Here is a 17,438-nt window from a genome sequence, read left to right as displayed (position 1 = left end):
GCAAATATTTCACCTTCCCTTACACACGAGGAAGTAATTGGTACATGCATGTTTTGGAAACCATTCAAAGCTGATTTTCTGCGTGGGTAAACAAAGTGCTCATTGGTGCCAGCTCGCCTCGTTTGGGCGGTGTGAGGCGGAACGCGGGGCAGGTGCGTCCCGCAGCTTCCAGGTACCTCCTGGCTTTTGTGTACAGAAGGCAGGGAAAGAAGGGAGGAACTCGTGACACCAGCAGGACAAGGACAATGCCAAGGAATGAGTGACTTCTCTGAAGTATAAAGGCTGCGTTAATTACTATCAAATCAATGCAGATGCTTAAATCTAACCTGATAAATTCCGTATTTACATATTAAATATAACTGTTGAAATCATGCCTGCACAGACTTAATGTATGTACGACTGAAACATGCATATATTCCAGTGTTGTGCTCTTACATGTGTATTTAAACTTCCCAGAGTCTATATGCACTCAGTTTGAAATCAGTGACAACCTACAACGTAGCCACATCTTGCATTTCTGGAAATTTTTGGAAGTTGGTGTGGCACTGCCAGCCCTGCACAGGGAACATTTGATAGTGTCTGTCAGAGAATCTCCCTGAAAAACTGCTACTCCTCCCCACCTTTTAGGGACCAAATGGCAGGATTATCTCAGTTCCAGCACTGCACAAATGGGCTCTGTAGACCTAAAGAAAAGTGTGTGTTTTAATGCTCACTCTACTGAGATTTGTTGGCCAAAACAAAGCTTGTGGTATTTATTCAAACAAAATACAATCGATATGAAGACAATCTACAATTTCTTTTTCCTGCCTCCAAACACCAGCAGGGAAAGTACTATGACACTGTATCATAAATCACTAACACAGGTACTGAGCTTTAAAACCATCTTTGTCCACTGTTTACAGTAGAGTCAACCTGGGAATCCTTCTAGACAGTGTGGCTATGGCAAAAATGTCTGAAACATCCAAGATTTCTTATTATGCTCTCCACAGCTATAAAAAGGCTAATATATTTTAAGCTGGAAAAATAAACAGTGGAAGAAAGCAGAAGTAGCAATAAAAAGATATTAAAATGTGAATTGCTACTGGTTGATTTTCTAATGGCATTTTGGTTTTTTTATATAGCTACATTTTCATTAACCAAGTTCCTAGTTATATGAAAAGATGCTACTCTGCTTTTGTCTATTTTAAAAAAGTCAAAAATATTTAATCCAAGTGAAATTTTATTTTAGTTTTAGCAGCATTTGTAAACTGAAACACTAAGGGCCTGGTATCCACTGGTGGGCTGTAATTCCACAGGTGCTATTTTACATCTACAGGTTAGTGTAGCTACAGCTGGTAGAAGTTTGGCATCCTGTGCATGCACAACCTGAAGATGAAATGCTGAATGTCAGTATCTGAAACACTGTTGAAAAGGAAGTGGAATGGCTAGGCTACTTTTCAACTCCTCCTTGCACCAGCTTCATTTTAAGACAGCAATTTTATTTCTTTTAAGATGAGGGAAGGAAATGTTTTCACTTCAATGTGCCCTGAATTTTAGTATGCTGAACTGTATTTATCTCTGACATTATCCTGGTTGTAATTTCCAGCGAAGTTAATGAAGCTACAGATGATTTTGATACACTCTATGCACAGTGTATGACTAAACTTTTTTTTGGCAGCAGTTATTTTTTATTATTACTTAAACACTGCATATCTTTTTTTGGGGGGGTGGGGAAGAAGGTGGGAGTGGTATTTAACATCATATCCATCTATCCTAGCCTATGCTAGCCCTCATCCTTTTTGGCAAATAAACTGCACAAGTATTTCTAATTCAGCCTTTGAATTAACGAATTTAAATAAGTACAAAAGCTCTTCTCCATTTAGACTCCTAATTGCAGATAACTTTCTTGCTCTGATCATTAAGCATGACCAATTTTGAGAAATAACCTTCCTGGAGCTGCAAAGCATCCTCAAGTGTCTATTTACAATGGTCAAAAATTATAAATAAATCTTCAATTAAGAATAATTTTGATCTTTGAGAGGCATTTCAGCATTTTGCTTAATCTGGAATAAGATAATTTTCTAAAATTAAGGGCAGAGTTAGTGGGGTGGAGAATATTTTACAAAGAAACTAATAAGCATTTTGGCTTTGCATGTTTTTGAATTATATTTCCAATTAAAAATGCAGAGTGCTAAATCACATTACAAAGATAAATAGGAAAGTACAACTTCATTGTTGAAAACAATTTCCCTCCTATCAATCTGAGGATTCATGCATCAATATTGTAGATGAACTGTTAATTACAAAATCAATTAAAAAATTATTTCTAAAAACAGTCACGCGTCCTGGCTCTCAGGGGGGCAATTTGGGCAGAAGGTCTCATCTCACTAGGACCGCGCCAAATCACAAGTCGTCATCCACAAGTAAGCAAAAGCAATCTGGTTTTTCATTTTTCAGCGCGGCTGAGCCCAGCCTGAGATTGATCGTCACATATGGCCCCAGAAAACAAACTGTCAATACCTTGAATGCTGCAGAATTTGAACAAATAGCCGTCCGCCCATTCAAGCCACTCATTGCATCCCATTTAACAGATTTTATTGACAGTTTCCTTCTTGTAATTAAAGGGAAAACTACTGGCCAGCAACCAAGATAAAGTTCAAAGATAGGGTCAAAACAAAAGCAGATGGAGGGGCACGGTGTGACTGTCAATGGAACATAGCATCAGAGCATGTTATTGACACACAGGTATCTAATGATCGGCACGTCATTAAAGAGGGATCTATCGTGAACTTTATGCAAATGCTAAAAGGGACTTAAGACCACAATAAAGCATTAAGGAGACACAAAAAGAAAAACAACAAAGCACAAACGATTTTTACTTATCTGACAGTATTCACTGGTTCAGCACTTTTAAATTCAAATGCAGGAAAGAAAAATTCTTTCTGAGATTTTTTAACTCTAGCTGCACAGGTAATAATTTTTTTGCAGAAGCACTCTTATAAATGCAAAGATCTGTAAGGTAAGGTGTGGTCCTTGTGAGATTCAATATGGATTTCCTTCCTCCTCCCATATCCTGAATTCAGTCTATCAAATTAATCAGTAGTTCTCTTTAAAGAGAAAATATATAGCATATTCCTCAAGCATCCTTTCTTTTGCTTTAATTTCAATGATTAGACTTGTCTGGATTATGAAATGGATTTAGGAGAACGACATCTATAATAATTTGAAAAGATCTCTGCCTGTAAAACACTCTCCAAATAATACAGTGGAAATATTCTCCACTCCCTTAGGAACATATTCCACAATTACTTTCAACCAGAAAATTGTTCTTCGTTTGAATTGCTTTGTTTGTTGCCTTTTAAATTTAAAGTCTAATTATCAATTTCTTATTCTAAAATTCTATTTTAAACAAGCACACAGAAAATATTAAGAAAGAAAGAAAGAAAGAAAGAAAGAAAGACACATTAAAAATGTAGCAACCATCATGCCACTCTGCCAACCTGAATTAGCAAGTGCTATAGCTTTGAGGGTGACAAATTCTTCTTTCTCCAGCTTCATGCTCTTGTATTTCTTTACCAGCTGCAGTATGGCATTGTTAAGGTCAAGAAGGCCTGCCAATTTGGACTGGTCTTCATCCATAATATAATCTTCAGCATATACAAGCTCATCCTCAAAAGAAAGCGACCGGTATACAACACCGAGAATCAAGATCTCCATCCAAGCGCTCTGCAGAAGGCTCATCTGGTCAGCTAGAGACAAAGTGGAGAATCCTGAATAGGAAAAAAAAAACAAAAAAACAAACAAAAAGACAAGAAAAATATTAAGAACATTTGGAAATTTGATCCTCATTTGTTTTTATATACCTTGTCATAAAACTTGCATGCATTCTATTATTCTACCTTCTGCTTTTGTGTGTCTCATCCTACTACAGGAAATTAAATCAATACAAAATCAACCATCTTCTAATCAAAAGAAAAATTTTAAACAAGGAGGAATTTGCACGCTCTTCCTGTAAAAATCATATTAATTTGTGGGGTACTGCAACTGCAATTGTGATTTTGATGATATCTCCTTTGTTCCGAAATACTTGTACTTAGTGGTAAAAACTGGAACAGTGAAACAGGGATCTTCTTGCTCCATCCACCACAACCATAATCCAAGAAGAATAATTTAGGAGAAAAAAACAGAAAACTTTATTAAAAGGGAAGATTTGATGTTTTAATAAAATTAAGGTAAGGATGAAAAAGAGAAAAATTCTTCGTGAACTTTAACTTCAGGGAAAAGATGCAAAGCAATACCCAACCTTCTCAGAAAAGACACTAATCACTTCTAACCTGGCTGCTGCCTCCATTACACTTGTTGAAATAACAGGGTGGCACACTGAAGTGCCAGCTGAATAGCATTCATGCCATCCTTTTGGTGAGGGCAACCAAAAATTTATTAAATGCCTCTTATGAATTTAACTTTTGCTTTTTTTTTTCCCCTCCTCTCCATGCTGTCTTTCCTAACAGGATCACTAAACGCAAACATCTTTGCTGCCTTACCTTTTAGACTCTTGTTTACAGTACCTGTTAATTTATTATATCAAACTGCTAATATCCCAATCACATTAGGTGCTAGAAAACAATATGGGAGAGGAAGTGATTTTCCTGGCCTGTTGGCGAAATGCAGCCGTTTGCCAGTTGGCACCATCAACCACAAGTACTTAATAAAATCATCAAAGGGGATTAGTCAAGCTTTTCTTAAAGGGTCTTAAGACATGTCTGAGGCTTTCATTTAGTTGTTTATGGAGTTGCTTACATGTCCTTTGACAGGGGTCCTGCTGTAAGAACATTCCTTTTGGCGTTCAATTACACTTAAATGCATTTTTCTGTTTTTAAAGTCGAGAGTTACAGTCATGCAAGAATATATCATAAACTAGCAAATCTGCAAGGCATCTACTCCAAACAAGATTTTCTCTATAAGCACTAAGCAGCAAAACTAATACAATAAAAAAGAAAAGCCCACATCCAAACCACCAGGCATCCATAAAAAATGAAACATAAAACTGGCTGCATACGCTCTCTCTCTCATTTTTCTCTCCCTCCTTATTTGTTTTCATTTTCTCTTACTGTCTTTTGAGTCTTGTGATAGAACTGTAGCTCTCTGCCTTAAAAAAAAAAACCATAACAAAACAAAACAGCAAAACCTGATCCAACAACAACAGGAAAGCCTTGAAGATGTGACAATGGAAAATAACACATCTGTGATTAAAATAAATAAGAGGGAAATGGAGAAGAAATAATAATTTCAAAGGTTATAGGGAGGAATTCATGATTTCAATTAGCTCCAACATTTCTGTTCCTTGCCGGCTTTCAAGAACCAGTTTTTCTGCAGCAGCAGATGGACAGAGAATGTAGCCTGCAGCACCGTCCTGTGACAGCCCCATTCTCCCTCCCAGACACTGCTGTTAGTAAATAGATTTACACATTCTCCAATCTCCACACATCTTTCTGCCGAATAATTAAAAGCAGGATGATTAGTTTATTGAGTGGAAGGAGGAACTTTTTTATTGAGGTCCATCCACGATTTTATCAGGGCCAGCACTTTTACGGTTGTCATGAGGGTGCAGGCATCCAATTTTTCTTATCTGCCTGATTAATACAAACGCTGTTTCAGGACGCATTAATTAACAGATACAAATCTACGTTCTCATGGAAGGATCAATACAGAGAAGAAAAGAGGCATCAATGTGAATTTAGTGCTGATGATGGAGAAGGCACTCTATTGACATTTACGTGCATAGAAACTTTAAAGTTGCAGTGGAGCCCTTTTGTCCCTGTGATTTACAAATTAACAATTTTTCAGGTATTAACAATGTTTCACACACTTCTGAGAGGTTTAATTAAGCAAAGGGCAATAAAATCTGGTTTGATTAAAAAAAAAGTTAAACCTGCAATTTCTCTGTATTTTTTTTTCTTGAAAATTCCCTCAACTTTCTTCTTTTATTCACTTACCTACTTTCATACAGGTTTGGTGGCATTGGGTTTTATTTTTTAAAAAATAAATAATACTATGTTTCAATAACATTTACTGTGTGCCACAGTCAAAGAAAATTACATATGCCCTGTGAGGGGGGAAAATGGGATGTTGATATAATTTATAGTACTGCACTCTTGAAAAATCTGCATCCTGGAGCAGTAAATATACCAGTTGTTTTTATATGACACATAAAAAATCAAAAGAAATTTTTTACATTATAGAAAAACTGGCAAATATAAAGCATGCTGTTCCACTCTTCAATAATAAATCAAATCAACATGACTATTTTGTTCCTGATCGAAGTAACTTTCCCTTGAAAGCCTGTTCAGTGAAAGCATGTTTTAACTTTTAAAGGCATCTCTCGTGGGAATGCAAAGCTGAAGTAAGTTGTAATTAATCTGGTTTTGTTTTGTTTTGATTTTTCAGAAAATGTGAAAGCATCCAGCATGTCTCTTGTATCACAGCAATGTCTTTTAGTATGTGTTCAACAAATCACAGTTAAAATAACAGATTACATAGGCTTATATATTTATATACAGAGATTTATTTTTGCCTGGAGAAGGTTATACCTATTTCATGCCAAACTCTGAGTCTGTGAGCTTTTGTTATGTGATGTGAATCCCCCAGATCAACCATGTTCTCTGAGAAGGGGATATTTTCTATATTAAATTGTAATTATTTTTTTAAATGTCTCTAACTTGGACCCTTCCAGCCTCCTGACCAGCGTTAGCCTCTCCAGTCCCATCTCCAAGCTCTGTCCAAACCACCCGGATGGTTTGGATGCATGATGGTGCGGGTTGGAACTTTGTCATGCATTGTGTGGGTCCTTAATCCTTCAGAGTCTTGCAGGTCACTGCTTTCAATGCAGAACTGTGTAATAACATTTCAAAATACAATGTTGTGCACCTTTTTTCCCCTTTAGAATGCACCATATTGGTGACAACTTTGATCTCCCTCCATCTCCCTCCCCAAGTCAGTGCCATCTGATGTATTTCAGGCGTTTGCTGGCAGGATGACTCCGTACCTTGACCTGCAGTTAAACAGCGTGTTTATCTGCGATACAGCACACTCCAAATAAACCAGATGACAGCCTGCAATAACGTCATTTGGAAGGATTGAAAGGCTTCTCAAGAGTCAGGTACCCCTGAGGTAAGAAGCTTGAAGGAAGCATGTTCTGTGCCAACCCTTCTGCCATCTTCCACTAGACGCTCATGTGCTTGACAATGATGCCATGGGCACTTGTCAAATTTTTTTTTTTTTTCTTTTTGCCTAGCAAACTGATGCACTTTGCAGTCAACTTACAAAAAAGGCTAAGCATTTGAAAGTGTGAAGGGCAAAAAATATCTGACGGCTAGTCTTCAAAAATACACTTTCATTTCAGAAAGCATAAATGTTTATTTCCTGAGCTGAGTGTTGACAGAAATAGGCTGCAGCGCAGGCATATGAATTTAACCCCTGGTAGGCATTCTGTTCAGTGTGGTTTTTATGTGGCTGAGTGCAAGCATTGTAAATCTACGGGGTGTCTCCTAATATCAGTTAACAATAGCCTTGATTTACTGGTTACAGATTTTCTTCCTTTTTTCCCTTTCTTTCCCCTCCTTTCAGGAGCTGTAGTGTTTCTTCTGCTAAAAATAGATACTTTTCTACAAACAGTGTATCACACTCAAATCATAATTATGCCGTAATGACTCACTCAGATCACTGAGTGTGGATTGAGAAAAAAGGTTGATTGAGCAACTGAACATATGCTTGTTGGTTTTTTTTTCCTTTCGCATACCAGTAAACCCAAAGCTCAAAGGAAGAAGGGACAAATAGGAAGAAAGGCCTTACCATTTTTATTATAGGAACAAGAGGCATCAAGCTGACTGCACTCTGCAGTGCTCAGCACTCCAAGCCAGCTCCAAACACAGTTCACAGCCCCTCCAACGGGGCTGTTCAAACCACAGATCTTTTCAAATATCAGCACTTGCACCACTTGCTCTCTATTTCACATTGCACACAGCTCCATGCTAAGCAGGGTAAATCTTTTATATTCCTGAAGACCCTTTCCTCTACTTCATTAAGATGGACTTCATGGACACTAACTCACTAGGGGCCAGAGTGAAGCAGCTGCAGATGGTCAGTGTGGAAGTAAGATCTGTGCCTTGCACACAGCACTTCGAGAACTACTAGCCAAAAAAAGAAGACAGTGGCTGGACTTACCATTATTTTAATCTGCAAACATTTGATGTGATGCCTCAATCAGGCTACTCAGACTTAAATCCCAGAGTTTATTTCACTTTGCAGGGACTGAATTTCCCTTCCTCTCTGATATGTGTTTAGAAATCTGAACATTTGATCAAACCAGGTATGAAACTGCTGGCAAACCTGGGAGTTGCTTGCCTTTTCTGATAATTGCCTCCCATTTATTTTACTGGTTGTTTGTGTGATCGTTACCTTTATGAGTAAAATATTCCTCTTGCTTGCCCTGGTTTGTACTTCAAATATCTTAATTTACATTTTTTATAATCAAAGCTGCACTTACTCATGACATGTTCACTAGTGTGTTGCAGATGCAATACATTTACACAGTTGAAATATCAAGAGTTGGATTTTTAGATTATTTACACTTAATTTTGATAGATTAACTTCTTTCCAAATGTTTTATGGGTACTGATGTTTCCAGTACAGGTTTTTTTTTTTTAATTTCAAAAATGATGTATAGTCACCATTGTCAAAAGAACAAACTGATATTGTAAATACTTTTTAAAAATTATTTTAGCCCGGATTACTTTATTTAGAGAGTGTATGGGCTCATGGTCAAATAACCAACAGTGGACCAAAGGCTTATCCTGGCTGCACTGAGAAGAATGTAAAGAACCTCCATTTCAAGATCAGATTTGTGTCCAGTACACTCCGAGATGTACAGCTGTCAGTCTGCACTTCTCTCCCTCCCTGGCACATTCACTCAGCCAAGTGCTTGGATCTATCCAGCAACTTCAGCTGCCTTCCAGGGATGTAAACAAAGGCCAGGAAAATTTCACCAGTGAAATTTCTGCTAGGGCAATGTAATGTTTTCTAGACATGATCATAGCATTTGCAGAAGGAAACCTTCATAGGCTGACTGCCCTTTGCTATTATTCCCTGAAAAATCCAAGAGGATGGCATAATTCATTTTTTAGGTTACATATATGGCTGAATCTCATATATAGATCTGAATTAAGAGAACCTTTTTATTATATTGATTCAAGAAAAAATGGATTTAATTACAGTTCTAATACAGTGTAGTCTAAAAATACGTATGAAGACCCACAAACATTTCAGTGGCTTTGAAAACCATTAAACAGAAGGAGAGCACTCTCACTAATCACCAAACATATTTCCCAGATTATGGATGAAATTTCATGAAAGCTGGAACAGAAACAGATACAACTCATTATTCCAGGGTGAATCCATTATTTCAGGTTTGGTTTGGGCTTTTTTTTCCCCTTTGCTTATGGAGCCCCTGGCCAAAGGCTAATAATTGCACACGATGCCATAACCAGCTGAAATTCAAGTCTGACAGAATTTTCACGTGAAAGGCATCATCTCACAAAATAAAAACCACTGGTGTTTGCTCAGACTTGAAAATGAAAAATCAAGTTCCAAAAGCACAGACTCCAAATGACCAGAAATACACCAAAGGCTTGACTTCTGCTGTTTGCTGAATTCAGCTTCCACGCTCTTTGGAACTGAGGTTCTGCAGTTAGAGGCAAGCTCAGGAATTGACTCCACGCAGTAACTTTTGCACGGTGAGAGCAGTGCCTTTCCTGGGCGATGCTCTGCTGTGCAGCCTCTCCTCTCCTCCTGCCACCACAGCAGAGCTCTGCAAAGGCAGCACCAGGGCTCTGCTGCGAGCGGCGCGACGAGTGGCGACTGCCATCTGTTATCTGTGCAGCCCTGGGAGAGGGCAGCTCGGGCTGCACTCACAGAGGTGCCCAGGAGTCACTGCCTCCAACTTAAAAAAAAATTTAAAATGGGGAAAAATACATTTGGAGAGCACTGGGATGTTTTCAGCAAAGCCTTGTGCACTTTACTCGGGTTTTCTTTAAGTGTTTGTATTCCTAACTCTTGCTGTCCAAGTTCTTATAAAATATACTTTTTTTTTTAATATTTTATAACATGGAAAAATGCCTGTGATAAGCACTTTTTGACTAACACCTACCAGGAGGACGGGAAATGCCACACAGAGCACTAAGAAACCCGGGGCTGTTATCACAAGGCTACTTTCACCTCACTGAAACAACAGCAGAGAGATGGCACGGCAATAAAAACACATTCACACTGCATGTCCCTCTCAATCTATTATGAACAATGGATTCTCGCTAAGCAAATATTCACTTGTCAGAAGTATTTGCAACACTGGATTCATTCAGCAGGACTAAGTAAGTGAAGTTCACAGCAATTTAAAAGCAGCAAATTAGACATTTACAAACAGTGAAGATGCTGCTTGTCTAGCGTGACCTTTCACTCAAGCTATACAAAAAGGTGTTAATGTAATTTAAATACCAGTTAGGAATATTTCTGGTTTGTCTTTTACCCTGTGAAACCTTACATGATAACACTAAACAGGAGCAATTTGAGGCTGTCATTTCTTCCCAGGGTCAGATGCATATAGTGAGATTTAACCCACTACAGCTCAAACTGATTTCAGTACTGAAATCAGAGACACCCCTCTCTAACCACTCGAATATTTTCAGGCAGCTGCTTTTAAATTTCTTATTTCTAGTTAAAGTTCTTGTGACCTGCTTCTTTAATACTAGTAATGGAAAAGAGCTGGAAAATGGGACTGATTGAGGATGTCTCCCTGACTTCACAAAAACACTGCTAACACTCTGCAGTGAAGCACTAAAGATGAAAAAACCTAGTGAGTTGGTAAGCCCTACATGTATGGAGTACTTTACAGTGGCATTTTTTGAAATATATTGTTGAAAGTATTGTACTCTTTATTTCCATTAATTTTAATTTCACACCCTATTATCTCGGTATTCACCGAGAAAAAGGAAAATATAAGACAATAGAGATAAACACATTAATACCTGATTTTCCCTTTGGGCTGATTTCACCACTGGAACTTCCACAATTTCAAACAGTTTTACAGCGAACTGACACCAATCTTACATTAAAAAGATGTTAGATGAAACGCTTGTATTTTGTTTTATCACCAGGTGCTCTGAGTTTCCTGTGTTCCAGGAAACTGCCATGTTTTTTTCACCCTCATTTTTTTTATTCTGTGTAAGACAGGACTCGTGTCACATTACCTCTGTGCAGTGAGGTTCTCAATTCTAAGATGTGGACAACGAAAAAAGTTTTAAAATTCAGACTAGCAGTGCAAAAAGGCCCAATGAAGCTGTAAGTCTCCATGAGGTCAGCAATATGAACTTGGAGACTCCTGAGGGTGATCTTTTTAATACTACATATGTGATCTGATCTGCTTCTTTAAAGTTAATTCTCCCAGTTCTTTAAAATTTAACCTTCAAATATGGTTTGGCCAGACTATGGAATATTTTTCGTACCCCTTCTGAAGATAGCAGAGGCTGATGTCATGATCTGGCATGCTCTTAAAATCACAGGAGAAAATGGAGCAGAATTGTATTTATGGCCCTGATTGTTCTTCCTTTTTCCACCAAGCCTTTATAAAAAAAAATCATCAATCATATTTTCAACATACAAATATTGATTTTAGCCAAATTCTTCTTCAATCTGTTGTGGATATATGTTTTTGACTGTGAGTACAATAAAGCGTTGTAGGTGGAAAAATAAAAACTGCACTTAGTCATTAGTAAAGTGAACATAGATGAAAAATAAAGAATACAATTAATAGGGCTGAAATTCTTCCAAAATCTATTCTACAGAAGGGTAATACAGCTCAGCTTAAAATAGCCACCATAATATCTGCACCTCCTCTGTGTGGTATGCCTTACTTAGATCCTACAAAAGAGGTCAGCTAGCAGAAAAGAAACTATGATCACACATAATTAAACAAAAAGTATCCACCCTTTTTCCTCCTTTTTAATTTTCACTCAACTAAAAAAAACTAAAAAGAAAAAAAGAGAGAAAAGGGAGAACCTTGACAGAGGAATTTTGCTAAACTAGTAACAACAATCAGTGTCAGTTCAGGTTTTGCTTGCTTCAACCTTTGTACATATCAGTCTCCCAACAACTGCATATAATATTGACTGGGGATATCAAGAAATTTAGAGTTCAAGCTTCTTTAACACATTAGTCTTCAAAATCAAGTCTGCTGGATTGTAAAGTATCACTTCTGGGTTTTTCCCCCTCGAAAGGAAGGATTTCTTGTGCATTTAATACATGTTGCCTTTTATTTGTAACCTCTCTGGGTCTGATTTGAGAGCGCATTCCTCAGAGAGTGCTGGATCACTGCTGTTTGCCTTTTGCTCCCCTGGGGAAGCCACCAGTGATTTCCTCCCTGAGAGCTGTGGCAATCCCTGCTCCCTCCATCTTTCCATTAGGCAAAGTCAGGTTTCCAGGAATTCCCCAGTCATGTTAATAATATGAATCCAATACAGGAATGTGTTAGCATACGGAGACAACCATGCTTGTGATCCAATCAATGTATCTCTGTTAACCCTGTGTGTGCTGAGCTACCTAAAATCTCCTTCCATTGCCAAAACAAAATCTTCAGGTTGCAGAATTTTGGGTAAATATCCCCTCTCGCCCTGTGGCGGGAAAGTAACAGCTCAGACCACTGTCCTACACATCTTCCATCTTCTTCCTAATTTTTAAAACTTTTCTGCTGGTTAGTTGATTTTCTTAATGTGCTGCAGATGCCAAAAAATTCAAATGATGTTTACAGTCCCCCTGGTTTGGGGAAGAGAGACACATATTCTCCTACATGAATGTGAAATTTCTAGTTTACCTAGTTGAGTGTGCATGTACCATTAAGATCATCTCTGGAGGCTGTGTCTTAAGTCTGCAACAGTCCACACACAGAGAAAAAAAAAAAAAGAAAAAAGAAAGGGAAAAAAAAAGGAAGCTGCCTGATTCTAATACACCTAATTAGCCATCGGCAGACTCTTAATTGCATACATTAGGATGATTCCATAGTGGAGATTAATTCTAAATATACCCAAGCAGCTGGTTAAGATGCCATGGATTACAGTGTGGACTGTACTTTTCCACTTAATTAGATATCAAAATTAAGCAGCAACAAGCATTTTGACATAACGGGGATCAAGCCGCCGCTTGGCATCCCAGAGCTGCACTAAAGTGACCGCTAAACAGAGCCGCACAGATGGAGAGATATTAAATGCCGCACTGGAAAGTAATTTCAAATAATAAAATATCAATATTTACATTTTAATTACCCCTACTGAGAGCCGCTCTGTCATTTTCACTATTGCCGACGCAGCAAGGGGTAGTGGAATGACATTGCGGCTCTGACTGCAATGACTATTTTGTTTCCATTAAAGAATGACAAGTGTTTTAGAGGCAGTGACACCCAGTGTGTGAACAAGAATGACAGCAGATCAGAAAATTCCTATTAAGGGAATAAATGACTCAACAAGAGAATTTACTTTAAGCAGCCATCTCCTCCTTGAAACACATAATCCTTTCTAAATTTCCTGCAGGAAGTTTATTATTAGAGGTGCCTTGGAGAGACCTTAGCTTCTCATCAAATATTTAGAACCATAGGACCTTACATGATGACTGGTCAATTTAAAAACAGTAACATTCAATGCTAAGAGTTACGCTGAGAGTTTGCATGAATCAAAATAGTTTTGAGGGAGAGGGGAAGACAGGGAAAAGGAGATTCCTTCCCCTAAAGACCTGAAAGCTTTGATGGTGCCTGGAGAACACCAGGGTTATTTTTACTGTCTTCACCAGTTTTACTGCCATTGGCACAGTGAGTACTCCACATCCCACTGGATCACAATTTGCTGGTCTTCAGAATTGTACCCAGCAGGTGATCACAACAGGTAACATGCACATGCACAGCTTCAGGCCTCTTGTTTCTCCCTGCCTATTCTCTGCACATATATAAACACTTTTTCTTTCAGGATGTACATCAGAAATCCGTGAGACACCTTTGCAGCACCTTAGGAATCTAATTACTTCTGATCAGGTCTGAGGTCAATCTCTTGGAAAATATTATATTACCTCTGACATGCTGCATTTACAAGATGAAAAGGAAGGAAGAAAAATATCAAAACAGTAAAGAAAAAAAAAGTCTTCCTTGGGGATGTCTGTCAAACTGCAGAGATCTTCAAAGAATTTCAATGGCCTTAGACAGGAGAAAGTGGGTAAGAGTAAATCCTTGGTCAGTACACCCAATATGCAGCTAAGTGACCCTCCTCTTGAGTCACGGCATGCATTTATTTAATAATGTGCAGAGCTCAACTTCTATAAATGTGACAAATGACTAGAACAGAATGGGGGGGAAAGGCATGAAGATTTTTGCAGAACAAAAAAAGGAACAACTTTATGGCAGCGACTATTGCAGGAATTTTAGATCCAGTTTTGACATTAAGAATTAGCAGTTAAGTACAAAAATTTTACTCTGACACTAGCTGCTTAACTAGTTATCTTTTCTTGTCTTTTTTCTTCGCTTCTTTTTCTCCCCCCCTCCTTTTTTTTTTTTAAGTACCCAGGAAGTACTTCTTAAGCATCCCTAATGCTTTTAGGACAAGACACTTCCCCATTTCTCAGCCACTAGCACCTTTTAATTTCTGAAAGAGCCACGGTTGAAAATCTTAATTAATTGTTCCATACTGCTTCAGGATCATTATGCAATGTAATAAAGGCCGTGTAATTATGAAATTTTACAGCCATTACCAAGGCTGATGGCTCGTATTTCATCCTCAGCTGGACCCAATGGCTTTTAGCCACTCAGCTCCCCTTTGATGAACTACAGACAGATCTATCAGGCCCAAACAATATCCAGGCAAGGCAGCTATAATAGCTACCTACAGATGAAGCCATAGATAAAGATAAACTATAAATCTACACACAAATGCAGGCACATCGCCTCAGGATGACAGAGGGGAGAGGATGAGACACTTGGGAAAGCTGGCGGCTTGCAGAAAGGCAACCTCCTTTCTCTGTCTCTGTCATTCAGTTTGGAATTTGTTTGCTTTCTTAAACATGCAAAATCCCTTAACACTTCCACCAAAAAATTACCTGTTTTTTTAAGAACTGTGAATTTTTACATGAAAGTCAAGGGGTCACTTTATCCATTAAATCTGACAAAGGGGACTTATGTGGACAAATCAAGTCCAAATAAAGGATCCCAGTCAACAAGTTTGCAAATCATATTTTTAAAAGTGAATCCAGGTCACTTGCTTCTGAGACTGAAAAAAGCAACCATCCCTGATTTCTAAATGCATTATCATGAGCAGATGCACAGAGGTGAAGTTAGATGATAGGCTTTCACTGGAGGCAGCACCAGAGATGCAATTTCATGCAACATTGTCCGACATTATTTTATTTTCAGCCTGAAAATGAAAATACTTCTAAAATTCAGTGCAAGCTAAAGAAACAAGGGGATTACATATGCTCTTGGTACCTGCAACACCAGAATGTAGTTTATGTCCTAGTTATGGAGGTGACCTCCATCAATGCCCTCTTTAATTTAAGACAGGAGGCCTTCTGAGTATGCAGTGTTAGTCCCTCCAGAGTGAGACAAGGTTGACTAAATGATCTCTAGGTGAGAAAAAGAAATGGAGAGCTGCAGCTCTTGACCAATTCTGGAAGAGTCCAGGGAAGAGTGTGAAAACATTAGCTTGAAAACTGCATCTATTAGTACCCATTCCAGTAGCCCATGGTCACTATGAAGCTGATGCCATGCTTGTGGCTGAGGCTAAAAGCACTTCAGAAGGCAAGAAAAGTTAAAACAAAAATATCACCAGTACTCTCTGATTTCTAATAGAGCAACAGAATGGTTTGGCCCTTTCCAAAGAAAACACGACAGATTTAGAGGAGGTTCAGAGAACGTAAAGCAGTAGCTAAGAAAGTTCTTTTGAAAAGAGATTCAAAAAGGAGGAATTGTCTTCGTCAAAATAGTGACGTACAAGAGAATGCAGTAGAAGTGTACATACATTAATTATACAAAAAGTAGTTCTAAAGTTTTTATTCTGTCTGTCTCAAATCACAGACCAAGCACTACTACAGTAAAATGCAGGAAGTTGAAAATGGAAGACAAAGGGAAATTCTTCATTCACAGAGTAGCTAGACTGAAGAACTTCTTGCCAAAGGATGTCACTGAAGCCAAGAACTCAGAGAAGGAGCTGATGCGTACATGGACAGACAGAATAGCACCAGGATTTAATACTCCAAATCCAAATTAAGAGGAAAAGGATATTTTTCTTCCTTATTTCATCTAATCTCCAAGTATAAGGAATTCAAGAGTTTTCCTGAGGCTTCTGCCTACTATGAGTTTCATGTCACCTCCCCTGAGACTGATCACTGCTGAAGGCAGCAGTGTGTGTGTCCATGGCCTATAGCATTCAGTTCATAGCTTCCTAAAAACTGAAGCCTCAGAATTTGGGCTGCCTTTCTTTGAGGTGTTTGGAATCTACGCCTAAGAAGCGAAGCTCAGAACAGAAGAGCTCAGAGAGATGTGCCCCAGGGTAAGAATTTCAAAATCACAGCAACTGAGCTCTCACTGTACTGCTACTTTTGTGGAAAGACAAAAATAATGGATATGGAAGATCTATGGTGTTATCATAGCTGCAAAAAGCAGGCAGGTGCATGTATTAGTGTGTGTTTGCATAAGCCTGTGTACGTATGCATTTGTACTGAGCAAAGCCAGGGTATTCTGCAAGCTACGCAAAAAGGAATAAAGATCACCTGCTCATTAACTTGTATTCTTTGCTTATTAAATATGTCCTTTCTTCTAATATAAAAAAACCTGTCTTTGCTGAAGGACAAAATAATAATGTAATCACCCGGGTCAGATCAAAGAAGTATTTCCTGAAACAGGGAACAGAGTCACAAAGGGTCACTGGTCAACAAAGCTGCACCTGAAGACAGGAAAGGGAATGCATGATTCAGGTTCCTCCAGCATAATACTTGAGGATGCTTGATATATGGTCTTTAAGGACCAGTACCTGCTTTTAACATGCTTTACTGAAACTGCACATATGGTGAGTATTCACTGTAGATGGTGTGAACTGATCTGCTCCTTGCAGTGCACGTGGAAGCATCATAAACTTACTTAATGGGGAAAATAACCCAACATTTACCTACTGGACTATACAAATACCACCAGACTATAATTCCTGGACAGGACCTTAAATTGCCTTCTAAAACTCTTAAGAATTTACCAGAATTTGGTGAAGACCTCTGTTAAAACACGCACTAGGAAAATTGAGAAGAATGGATGTAGACAAAGAAACTGGCAGATCTTTTACCTTCTCTTCTTTCCAACAGGTGAACTCATTTAGCCAAATTAGCATCAA

At 38.3% G+C, this 17,438-nt stretch overlaps 1 protein-coding gene across 11 annotated transcripts in view; it reads right to left on the bottom strand.

The window, feature by feature from the left end:
• Positions 1–17,438, bottom strand: part of ESRRG (estrogen related receptor gamma) — a 369,900-nt gene that overhangs the window by 11,210 nt on the left and 341,252 nt on the right. For all 11 annotated transcript variants that reach the window (XM_033054604.2, XM_033054601.2, XM_033054600.2 and 8 more), the window contains one exon: positions 3,480–3,749. In XM_033054604.2, coding sequence (XP_032910495.1) covers positions 3,480–3,749 — 270 coding nt within the window. The remainder of the gene's footprint in view (positions 1–3,479; positions 3,750–17,438) is intronic.

This window comes from Catharus ustulatus, chromosome 3, assembly GCF_009819885.2.
Source record: "Catharus ustulatus isolate bCatUst1 chromosome 3, bCatUst1.pri.v2, whole genome shotgun sequence".
NCBI classification, from domain to species: Eukaryota; Metazoa; Chordata; class Aves; order Passeriformes; family Turdidae; genus Catharus; species Catharus ustulatus.
Note: the sequence above shows the minus strand (reverse complement) of the source record. Positions and strands in the feature narration are given on the sequence as shown.